Source organism: Strix aluco, chromosome 3 (genome assembly GCF_031877795.1).
Source record: "Strix aluco isolate bStrAlu1 chromosome 3, bStrAlu1.hap1, whole genome shotgun sequence".
In the NCBI taxonomy this organism is placed as follows: domain Eukaryota; kingdom Metazoa; phylum Chordata; class Aves; order Strigiformes; family Strigidae; genus Strix; species Strix aluco.
Genome location: NC_133933.1, coordinates 111,736,062 through 111,749,047, shown reverse-complemented (window position 1 = coordinate 111,749,047; position 12,986 = coordinate 111,736,062). Strand labels below are relative to the sequence as shown.

At 40.2% G+C, this 12,986-nt stretch overlaps 1 protein-coding gene across 1 annotated transcript in view; it reads right to left on the bottom strand.

Annotated features, from left to right (window-relative positions):
• Nucleotides 1-12,986, bottom strand: part of SNTG2 (syntrophin gamma 2) — a 301,458-nt gene that overhangs the window by 129,560 nt on the left and 158,912 nt on the right. The window contains exons 5-6 of the mRNA XM_074820798.1: nt 7,526-7,569; nt 7,369-7,410 (exon numbers count right to left, since the gene is read on the bottom strand). Coding sequence (XP_074676899.1) covers nt 7,369-7,410; nt 7,526-7,569 — 86 coding nt within the window. The remainder of the gene's footprint in view (nt 1-7,368; nt 7,411-7,525; nt 7,570-12,986) is intronic.

The window sequence follows — 12,986 nt, the reverse complement described above, 5'->3', positions numbered from 1 at the left end:
GCGGGTACAGAGGAGGCCATGAAGATGATCAGGGGGCTAAAGCACCTCCCCTCTGAAGACAGGCTGAGAGAGTTGGGGTTGTTCAGCCTGGAGAAGAGAAGGCTCCGGGAAGACCTTATAGTGGCCTTCCAGTACTTAAAGGGGCCTACAGGAAAGATAGGGAGGGACTCTTTATCAGGGAGTGTAGTGATAGGATGAGGGGTAATGGTTTTAAACTGAAAGAGATTAGATTTGGATTAGATAGAAGGAAGAAATTCTTTACTGTGAGGGTGTTGAGGCACTGGAACAGGTTGCCCAGAGAATTTGTGGCTGCCCCCTCCCTGGAAGTGTTCAAGGCCAGGTTGGATGGGGCTTTGAGCAACCTGATCTAGTGGAAGGTGTCCCTGCCCATGGCAGAGGGATTGAAACGAGATGATCTTTAAGGTCCCTTCCAACCCAAACCATTCTATGATCCTATGATTCTATGACCCTACTGACCTGAAAAAAAGTGTTCTGTATTCACAGTCTTTCCACACCAGTGTACCATTCCTAAAAATAAACTTATTTTTCAAGGAAATGAAATTATTTTCAATTTTCCACAGTCTATTGTACTACCTACTGTAAAAGCAGGATTTTCCTCAGTCCTGATTTTGAGTTATTTATGTTTCTATCTATACCCTTAGCCAGAATTAAGGTGTGATTGTAGCAGCTTAAAGAATTGTGGAGAAAGGCAAACTCTAGTAATAGAAGTGAAAAACAGGAAAGACAGTTTGTTGTGAAATTGTTGCTGATAGACCAGTTAGTTGTTTGGCTTGCAGAACCTTGCTGGAAGTTCAAGGGTCAAGAAACAAAACTACGTTTTTGGTATTATCAGGGTCAGCTATCTACTGAAGCATCTCCAGAGTGCCAGTTGTGAAGATGGTAGGTAGAAGACAGAACAAATTGGCTTCTTTTCTTGCAGTTCCCAGCCTTCTCTCCCATTTACGGGGTAAATAAATGCCACCTGTGAGGCAAACTGACAAACAATTTCACATAATCTTCCAACCTGTAAAATGCAGGTTATCTGAGTTTGCGCCTATTTAGTGCACCTCCTCACATGCTAGAAGGGTGAACCAGCAGATATTCTAAATGGTAGAAATTAAGACCAAAGTGGAAAAAGTCTAAACACCAAGGGATACAGACATGCCATTGTGAAACAAAACAAAATAAAAACACACAAAGAAAATTCTTGAAAATATTTGTTAGAGCTACAATTATAAAAAAAAAAATAAATCAAACCACAAAAAGACAAACAACCAGGAAAAAAGCAACAGCCCAACTCCAAAAACCCAAGAAGCATGTACTTGCTTCTGCCCATTAATGTCTTATCACTATGGCTGGCACTAGTGAAATAATTCAACCTCTACCTTTACCACCAGCAAACCTTTTAGTAGTCTGTGGTGGGTTGACCCCAGGCAGCAGCTAAGCACCCACACGGCTGCCCACTCCCCCCACCAGCAGGAGAGGGAATGGAAAGAATAAAGCAACAAAACCTTTGAGATAAAGACAGTTTAATAAGTGAAGTAAAGACAAAGGTAAAAACAAAACAAGTGATGCAAATGCAATCACTCACCACCTCCTGCAAGCAGAGTGATGCCTAGCCAGTCTCCAAGCAATGACTGCTTTCCCCAGAAAACCCTCCCTGCAATTTTTACTGTTGAGCATGATATTATATGGCATGCAAAATCCCTTTGGTCAGTTCAGGTCAGCTGTCCTGGCTGTGTCCCTTTCCAAATTCTTGCCCACTCCCAGCCTACTCATTGAGAGGGGGAGGAGCAGGAAAAAGAGAAAACTTTGATGGTGTGCAAGCAGTGCTCAGCAATAACAAAAACTCTGGTGTGTTATTACATTATTTTAGTCACCAGCCAAAATACAGCACCATACTGGGTGCTATGAAGAAAATTAACTCCATCCCAGCCAAACCCAGTATACAGTCCCTTGGATCACACAGTAGAATTCATAATCTTGAGTTAGGTATTTACAAAAGACGTCTTCACCACCCAGAATGCAAGCAGCAAGAAGCAGCGTGTTCAAACTGTATTGGAGGATGATGTTTCAGAAATCCTATCTTGAAGTAGATGACTGAATATGTAAGAGATCATGGTTCCAGACAAAAATAGATCCATGCACCCTCAAGAATGTAAACTGAAGGCCTCCTTTTTCTAAAAATTAAATGGATCGCTCAGACTTATTCCTAAATTCAATATAAATTTCACTTTAGATGTTTATGTGTCATGTTTGTGTGCAAGTGTACACACTCTGGGCCTCTGTAATCCAACAAAAATGAGATGAGAAATATTAACCTCCTGACAGGCAGCAGACAAGTGCATCATTATTGACATGTTCCATCTACAAATACCAGCTACTGACAAACAACTGATTGCTACAAGCTGAAAGCTTAGGGATATTAAATGAACCCTTCTTTCTGAAGCATTTCTTTTCAGTTGCAAATCAAACAAGGAGATTTTTATTCTGGATGAGAAATCTCAACCATTATTTCATAAAAATGCAATGACATAATTTTCATTAAAATAAGAAATAAAACATCTTCCATTCTCTCAGGAACTTTGGCAACAGTGTACCTCATCTCAGATCTCACAGAATCAGGCCCTTCCTCTACCACCTGACTCATTTAACTAACCCCACTCTGATTAGGATAGCAAGTTCTGGTAGTAGAAAAGTCTCTTTGCAGACCTATCTCCTGGCCCATTGAGATCTCTCTTCCTTCTGGAGCTTCCTTCAGCCGTATGGCCTACAGTTTTTCCAGGAAGTTTTGTTTAATGCTTCTATTGAATTCCCTTGTATATGGCAAAGAGCAGCATTATGCATTTCTCTGTCATTCCTCACCACTGCAGCATAGCTGTGTTATATCAACAGTTCTGGAGCACTTCCTGGTACTGAAAAACAATCCTTAAGGGATGTAACTTACCATTTTGTGGGGAATAACTTTCAGGAAGTTTAGAGTTTTGTATGGGCAATAACAATACAAACAGCAGGAGGGCAGTTCATCAATACACAATAGACTTGACTCTGCGGTTTACTGAGATTGTAATTTTTCTAGATCTTCAGCTTGATGGTATTAATCAACACCAAGAAAGGGACTGCAAGATCATGCAGCTGCACTTTATCTTGACCTAGAGAGATCACCTCCAAGTAATAAAAGAAAGTTTAGTTCCTTTGCCCATGCAATTTCTGCCTTGCTGATAAGACTGTCAAAGCCCATGGCATTTATGGTTGCTACAGATGCTATTCTGAGATACAGTTGTCAGTAAATTGACTGATAACTGCCAATAAACAGTCAACAGGGGGTAAAAATTTTTATCTATATTGCATTGCATTGCAGACTGGAAAAGCACTGCACACGGAGGAAATGTGAACTGGCTTTATCCGCACACAGCCGATCTGATAAATGAAATAAACCAGTTAAAAACCAACCACTACTCAATAAATTATTTTGTTTCAGGTTAGACCAAACATTGTGGTAAACTTACTTCAAAACCGCATGAAATAACTGGAAGAGTAAAAGCAGGAAAAAAAAAAGCATATTATTGATTACTGCTTTTCTTTGTCATTCTTTGTCATCTTCTCATTGTGGCAAGTGCCCACTACACTTTCAAATGAAATCCAGTAAAATTTTCATAATTATAAGGCTAGGTAAGAATCCTTAAAAAAAGCCTTGAAGTTGCTAAACCTTAGGCCATCCATTACCAAATCAGCATTTGCCACTGCAGTAGAGGCAGCAGCCTATTAAGGCTACATGGTATGGAATTGTTGGAAGTGACGTATAGGAGAAGGATGGGGCTGAGGTATCTACCAGTGGTTCAAGTGAGAGCAGGCAGCACAGGGAACAGATGCTATGAAACATGTTATTGCTAGGAGCCATTTAGATACACCTGTTAAAGAGCTGGTGATTTGTTTCAGTGGTTTTCAAAACTGTCAGGTTCCCAGCCATCTCCCATTCTCTGTGCTTTTCAATGCGTTAGTCTGAGTGTTGCTGTGGAAGTGATTCTCCAACTGGGGTAGAGTATGATGTAGAGGGGAAAGTGGCAAGAAATGTTGCCAGAACATTGGTCTAACATATTTGTCTTAGGCCCACTGGAGAACATGTGATGGTAAAAATACTCTGGAAATTCAGACAGCAACTTCTGGCTTACCTCTTGTCTAAACTCTGATAGGTAATATAGAGTAACTATTGATACGTGCTTTCTTATTTGAGGTTCAACTGCAAGCACTAACAACTGAAAATGCTACAGAAGCAGCATTCTTTAGAAGAAAGAATTTTTTTCCCAAGAGAAGTCTTTGCCATCTTAATTCTATAAAGCAATGTAAAAAAAAAAATGTTAATAATTTTCCTTTTAAGCAAATAAAAACCCACTGGAAGACCTTGGTCCATTTCTTGAATATTACATGAAAAGGAATGCACCAGTGAAAGTCAGCATATCATGCTTGAACTAGTCACTGTAATTCCATTCTTCAATCTCAAAATTCCTCTAAACTGAACATCACTAGATGTTCAGTTCTGCTACGCAGAAACTGCAACTGCATTTCACAGTGTGCTGTACAATCCTGGGCAAGAGGCCTTCCAGTGTGTCACGGCATTCCACACATGCTGGTTTTCCCATGAAAACCAAGATAAACAGATGTGTGCCTTAATCTTCTCCCAGCTTGAAGTAGAGATCTCTGCATGTTTTCTGTTTTCTTCTCTTTCTCGCATATGGTTATGGTCTTATTGGGCACAATATTTCTTTATTACAGTTATTATCTGTAGCCTTATAACCTCTGGGAGTACCAGCTAGGAGTTAGGATGTGTCCAGTATGTGCACTCAGGTTTGAAGACAGAAGTGCATCTTAGTCCTATGGGTACCATCAAAAACAGCCAATGTTGTGCTGGGTTTGTGTGTGTGGCAGGAGTTTTGGTAGCGGGCAAGGGGTTTACAGCTGTGGCTCCCTATGAGAAGCTTCTCGAAGCTCCCCCGGCTCCAAGTCAGACCCACCTTTGCACCAAGGCCGAGCCAATTAGCTGTGCCTCTGTGATAATGTATTTCAGAGGGGGAATCTGGGAGCAGGAGCTGGAGTTGTGAGGAGGAGTTGCGAGGAGAAAATCTGTGCAAACACTGGAAGAAAGGAGGAGAAGGAGTGGGAGGTGCATTGGAGCAGAAACCCTCTGTATCCACTGGTGAGACAGCAGTGCCGCTCCCCCCTGCTACTCACGGAGGTCCACAGTGGAGCAGATGCTGACCTGCAACCTGTGGAGGACCCCACACTGGAGCAGGTGGCTGCTCCTGAAGAAGGCCGGGACTCTGAGGGAAGAAGCCCCTGTTGTTGTAGTTTGGCACTGGGAGGACTGCAACACGTGGGGCTGACCCATGCCGGAGCAGCTAAGGAACAGCTGCATCCTGTGGAAAGGACTCATGCCAGAGAAAGTTCATGAAGGACTGTCTCCCATGAGAGGGACACCACGCTGGAGCAGGGCAGAATGTGAGGAATCCTCCCCTGAGGAGGAAGGAACAGTGGACTGACCACACCCCCCATTCCCTGCCCCTGCACTAGTGTGGGGCAGGAGGTAGAGAAATCGGGAGTAAAGCTGAGCCCGGGAGGAAGGGAGGGGTGGGGGAAGGTGTTTCTAAGATGTGTCTGTTAAATGTAGTTGTTGTTAGTGTTTGAATTAAAATGATGTTCTCTTTCTTCCCCTAAAAAGTCTGTCTTTTGCCCCTGACCTTAATGGGTGAGTCATCCCTCTATGTCCTTACCTGTATTCCTGACACTTTTTCTTTATTTTCTCCTATCCATTCTTGAGGGGGAAGGGGTGAGTGAGTGGCTGCATGGTGCTTAGTTGCCCTCTGGGCTCAAATCACGACAAATGTTTAAGCACATTTCTTTCTTCCTAATAAAGAAACTTCCACAAAATCTGATAAATAGCATCTTAAAATGACTTACAGGATAAGATGAAATTTAGAAACATGTAACATTACTGCTTTCTCGATTCCTTCCATTCTTGTCCCAGCATTTAGAAACAGTTTAACATTGTATGCTACTGTTATTATTATGTATACTGCTGTAACACTTGAGAATTCTTAACATGAAACAGGAGCACTGTGCAGTGCACCACAGCCCACAACAATAATGTATATTGTATATAACTATAAATATGGCACAACTGGAATTGTTACATCGTTTCACCAAATACAGTAACTGTGTTCCTCGATACGTTTCCCATCAGGAATCCCCATGTTCTCAAACAAGTGCACATTTAGAAATAGGTAGCAAAACATTAATTAGATTTTCTATTTTTCAGTGCATGAAGGGGTAAGACCTACAAAAGTTGAGTCCCTTTCAATTGCACTGAAGGCAATGGGAATCAAAGTTTTTAAATACCTGAGAAAAATCATGACACTCACCCCATATATTCTAATTTTTAAGTGTTGTTTTTACAGTAGGTTAAATCAGATTCTTTACTAAACTAAGTCAATCTCTGTTCCTGAAATGCTAATAAGGTGAGAATTTTATTACCATTAAAATGTACTACCACAGCAGGTGAACCCTTTAGGAGCATCTGCAATCCCAGTGGATCAGGCACTACACCAAAGTCATAATCCATAAGGACTATCTGTATGAACATACATACATTATATATACATATACATATGTTATATGTACATATACATTTATATATATAAAAGACTATTTAATTTATTTGGAACCCCTGAAAGACTATTTGTGATCACCCAAAGGACATTTTGGTACCTACAGTAGCATCATAAAAAAGGTAATGTACGGTTTTTGTATTTTCACCATTAATTCTTGCATATTAAAGGCCTTTAAAAATTTTTCTTTGCATTCTATTTAATTTCCATGGCAAGCAGCCCAGTGTACAGGTAACAAAAAAAAAAAACCACCACCCCAAAAAAAAGAGAAGATCATGTGTTCATTTATAAAACTGATATAGTTCATATCAGGGGAAGAACAGTTTCACTCCACTGCACAGAACTGAGGTAACCTATCAGGATTTTGCATTTTTGCCTTATTTTGTACTTTGAAATACTTATTTTACCTAAGAGATGTAAAAACTATAGTAAGCAATGAAGGAGACTCAACTTTGGAATGGTACCTTTGTGCCACAAGTGCATAATATCTTACTATGATGAAGAGTCGCAGTAAGAGTGGAGAAACTATAACAAATGCTAGGAATCAAAATTAAGTTTTTAATAAATCACATATATGACAAACCTGACTATAGCACTGTGTCTTTATAGTAGAAAAGAGTAAACTCATATGAAGCAAGGCTAGAGAGAACAGTATGGACACATGATGTTCTGTACACTATTAAAAAATCAAAGTGAAATGACTTACCACTTCTTCATGGGTAGCACTTTCTACATTTATACCATTAACCTAAAAACAGATACGATAGGGAGAAAATGATTTGCAACGTGTAAGTTAGTTAATGAAATAAACATACAGGCAAGTATGAAACAAATGTCTGCCGAAAAAGTGAAGGTTTACTGACCTGTATTATTGCATCTCCTATAAATAACATTCCTGTTTGGTCAGCTGTGGGATTACAGAAGGAGCACATTTTAATTGAAAGTAGTACTGAAAAATAATGCTATATTCTCTTCCAGCAACTGGTTTAGCATGTTGTTTTCAACCTTCATTTGAAACTGATTTGGTTGTGAAAATACCAATGGCATAGCAATCACTATTCATCCTATAAAAGTAATAGATTCCTAGCAATTTTAAACAAATTAAGAGTTACTTTCCATGCACAAAGAACTTTTAATATGGAATACAAATGACATTTCTCACTAATGAAGGATTTCAATAAATTATGTGGAAAGTGTGATTCACATTTCTCATTATTCTTCCACAAAAGGGAAATAGGAATTTCTGAAACTACTTAGCAATTCCTTTCCCCCTGAACAAATTTACGGGGACTGCTATAATTAAAGAGGTTGTGCCTAGAATTTAATACAACTCTTTAACATGAAGTTTGAGTTAGCTCTGTTCTTGAGAATAACAAAATACATTATTCCCGACTGTAATTTGCATGTTTCCTGCCTTACAGATTTAATGGGAATAATGTAATGAAACTGCAAACAATTCTGCACAGATACAATGACTTTTTGAGGTGTATTCTCTAATTTTTAAGTTTTTTACTTTTTTGTGGAATTTGAGAATGTTTCTCTCTTGGAATGTATTAATTGAAAGTAAGGCTCTGATCCTGCGAAGGCCTAATACGCCTTAATTAAATAAGGCATATTAATCTTATATATCATCTTACAGGGTCACAGCTTGAGTCTTTCAAGAATGCAAAACTAACAAAGACAGTATTTTGAGAGATGGAAAGAGAGGTAAAAAAGGAAGAAAAAACCTGAGTTTTCTCACCATTACTACAATATAGCTTTGCCACTACAAATAGACCTTTGGTACAAAATAGGGGTTTTTTATATTAAATTTCACTTTCTAATAGATTTTTCATCACTCTCTTGACAGATAAAAGAACAGTTTGTTAGTCATACTTTTATCAGTACTTAGGAAAGATTTCACTATTTATTTTAAATACCACGCTACAAGCTCTGGTCTTTATGGCACTTTTTATCCTACTTTGTACTTAAAATATGTACACAATTTGTAATAGCTGGTATAGAAAAGAGACATCTATATACAGAAACGCAACTGAATTAAAGCAGTTCAAAAACATGAAGTAATGCGAAATAGCCTATACTGGGTACCTACATTGCTAGAGGTGCTGCACATTACCTTGGGCATCTCAATACTAAACTTCTGTTCAAGATATTAGTAATACCATATACCAATACTGAAAAACATGTCAATCATTTTTAATTCAATGCTTATGTTAGGGCCATTGGGCTGCTTCAGGAAAGTGGGAGCATGCTTCAGTTGGAGATAGAAGGAAGAAGTGTTTGAAATTCCAGTTGTGGGAAAGCATAAAAGGATAAATCAAAGGATGCATGCCCTGCCCACTGTGTGTGATTCACTCAGAACTGAGTGGAGAAATTTTGAGTATGTCTTATTAGCAAGTGATGAAGCAGAACACAGATAGACCAGGAATTAAAGCAGTTGGTACTGAGGCTCCTTACACCCACACTGTATGGGTTTCAGGGATTTTAACTCAGATCAGTAGACTGGTCTCCCAGTCTGAATGCTTCCAGGTGATGTGAAGTTGTCCAAGGAAAGCTACTGCACAAAACTTTCTGGTCTCCTACACAGCCTAAGGCACACCAGTGTCATGCAGTGATGCACTCCTGCTGCCAGTAATATTCTGCAGCAGGCCACAATATGCAGAAGCAGACCCTGCTTACAAGTAATGCAATGGTCCCTGCAGCTTGAATCAATGCAGAGCCTGGACATCAACTGAATGAGGTGTAACACAGGGAGAGTAAGTTCTCAGCCTGCTTCAGGAGGACACCCCTAATAAGCCAGTCCTGGGATATTATTCTGTCTGTGTGTGTCACAGTAGGACTCACACTCCAACTCACTGCAGCGAGGCAGATGTGTTTACTTATACTTCAACAAGTACCAGTCAGTTGATCTGCAGGCCACAGATGTGATGAGGATGACACATGTGGGCAGCAGGCAGAGTTGTTTTCCTGAGGCCCTATCTTGCTGGCTCTTCTGGGAGGCGAAAGCAGCTGTTGCCATTGGGAAGATCAGTTGAAAACAGCAATATTGAAAAAGAAGCACAATAAAAGAAAGAGTGGGGATGTGAGAGATGAGTTTGGAAAGAATTTCTGTAGAGGTGAAAGCAGAAAAATGGTAGGGCTGGTGAGAAAGGAAAGCATACTGAGCCAGAAAATGTCTGGGTGAAAGATGAGATCCTGATGGAAGAGCACGTCATGAAGATTTGCAGGCAGGTAGATACCACCACCCTCCCAGGTGTTCAGCTATCCATGACCCACTGCATAATGACACAACAGCACAGTTGTGTAATCTTGTCTACTTCTTTCAAGAAAACTGCCTAGTTCTAACAAAAGTTAAAATAAAATATGTAGACTAGTATCCATGCAAAGTAGGAAAGGTAAAATTTCACACAGGTAAAATTCTTGAGATAGGGCTAGTTAACAACTCAAGGCTTGAAGAGGAAAAGCACTAAGATGAAAAATTGTAAAATCTTGACGAAGAAAACCAGGCGGCTGGAGGATGGTAACTCAGCAGCACTGAAGACAAATCCCTTCCAGGGAGCAATGCAGGCTGAACCTTTTCTCCCTGACTGTCAGCAAACAATCACTGGTCATTCCACAGGGGTGATGTGTACTGCAATATCCCCAGCTACATCCTGTCTGTGTTAGCCAATAAATGTTATAGTTTAAGAGCGCAAAGCAATTATATCCTGTTTGCAGAGTCTCTACACACGATCAAAGCTGTCCAGAGAACTAAATGAGAGAAGGAGCATTATGTGGTCGATACCAACTGCTCTATGAACTGAAACAAAGCACAGAAAATGGGGACAATCAGGGTATTTTCCCAAAAGTGCATTACGCTGCAGCTAACACAATAATGCAGACACCTCCATGGATGCTGCCATCACAACCAGGGACAGTACTCTGGCAAAATATACTTGCAAGTCTGTGATGAAACACTTTGGTTTTAGCCAGTTGTCTATAATTTGAAATCAATAATGATTTCTAACAAAAATATTTTCCACAAACCAAATTGTAGAGGACATGCCACTACAATGCAGAAGTTACAATATAGTTTACAAGTATACTAGAAATAAAGTGGTTGGAAAACCTCCTTGAAAAGAGACTAAAAGGCAGTCTTGTTTCTCTAAGGCATACATTAAATCTGAAAACATCTACTGATGCTTTAATTAAGTCACATGTTCTCTACATCAAAAAACCATTAAGTAAAATGTTCCATGCTGTGTGGGACTTTTTCTCCCACTGGTAACATCCTCATATATAAAGGTGTCTACAAAAGGCTGCTCTGCAATTATCAGTCACTATGCGTAAAATGAATCAGTACTAAAAGCAACCTGAGAAAGAGATTTGGAATACCAAGGAACATATAACCTTATTCAGAGAAACAGTAAATATAACTTTTTTAGAATCCAGTATGCCTCTTGAAGTTTTACTTGAAATAGTAGTTTAGTAGAAGTGAATTGAACATGGCCAAAAAAAAAAAAAAAAAAAAAAAAAGACTTTGAAAAGAAAACAAGCACAAAGTAGTGATGAGCAAAAATGGACCAGGCTGTAAAAGAAAATGAAGTGTGTGCTACAACAATTAGTGCTACATGAACTTTACTTTACATCTTAATTATCTTTAAAAAGGTTTAATATTGATTAAATGCTGTACATGGATTAAATTCGCAAGTGATACCGAAGCAGGAGGAAAGCATGAGGGATAGGTGGTGGATAAGGGAAGAGCAACTGACATCAACTACCTGGACTTGTGCAAAGTATTTGACACTGTCCCACACAACATCCTTGTCTAAATTGGAGAGAAATAGATTTGACAGATGGACCTGGACTCGATGGATAAGGAACTGGCTGGATGGTCACACTCAAAGAATTGCGGTCAACGGCTCGATGTCCAAGTGGAGAGCAGTGACAAGTGGTGTTCCTCCACTCCTCAGGGGTCAGTACTGGGACCGGTGCTATTTAACATCTTTGTTGGTAACATGGACAGTGGGATTGAGTTCACCCTCAGCAAATTCACTGACACCAAGCTGTGTGGTGTGGTTGACATGCTGGAGGGAAGGGATGCAATCCAGAGGGACCCTGACAGGTTTGAGAGGTGGGCCCATGCAAACCTCATGAAGTTCAACAAGACCAAGTGCAAGGTCCTGCACGTGGGTCAGGACAATCCCAAGCACAAATACAGGCTGGGCAATGAGTGGATTGAGAGCTGCTCTCCGGAGAAGGACTTGAGAGTGGTGATTAATGAGAAGCTCAACATGAGCCAGCAGTGTGTGCTCACAGGCAGAAAGCCAACTATATCCTGGGCTGCATTAAAAGAAGCATGAGGAGGAGGTCGAGGGAGCTGATTCTCCCCCTCTACTCTGCTCTCATGAGACCGCACCTGCAGTACTGCATTCAGCTCTGGGGACCCCAACACAAGAAAGACATGGACCTGCTCGAGTGGGTCCAGAAGATGGACATGAAGATGATCAGGGGCTGGAGCACCTTCCCTATGAGGACAGGCTGAGAGAGTTGGGGTTGTTCAGCCTGGAGAAGAGAAGGGTCTGGGGAGACCTTATAGTGGCCTTCCAGTACTTAAAGGGGGCTACAGGAAAGATGGGGAGGGACTCTTTATCAGGGAGTATAGGGATAGGACAACAGGTAACTGTTTTAAACTGAAAGAGGGTAGATTTAGATTAGATAGAAGGAAGAAATTCTTTACTGTGAGTGTGGCAAGACACTAGAACAGATTGCCCCGAGAATTTGTGGCTGCCCCCTTCCTGGAAGTGTTCAAGGCCAGGTTGGACGGGACTTTGAGCAACCTGATCTAGTGGAAGGTGTCCCTGCCCATGGCAGGCGCTTGGAACTAGATGATCTTTAAGGTCCCTTCCAACCCAAACCATTCAATGATTCTATGATTTTCACTGAATTTTTGTTGAATTCCTGAATCACACAAGAATCATACCAGGTACTATGTCCTCTGACATTATTAGTGATGCACAGAAACATGCTGCGTAAAGCACACAAATGAGCTGCATTAACTTCATGGGCTTCTCAATTCATAAGCTTAACTTTAAATATATACATAAGTATTTCACTGCATAACCAAATAAAGGAATAGTTAAGAAACTAGATGAAATAAAAAGGAAAGGCTGGATAAATTGGTATATAGGATGCAAGAGAGTACTCAGAGTTACCCAGATGTATTTTTCCCTCTTATCCCACGAACTGGACATAAGTACAGTCATGACTGTAAAGATACAACTGCTGCTATTTACTTTATTTTCTTTTTTTTAAGACAAGCAGTTCTACTTTTGCAATCTATGT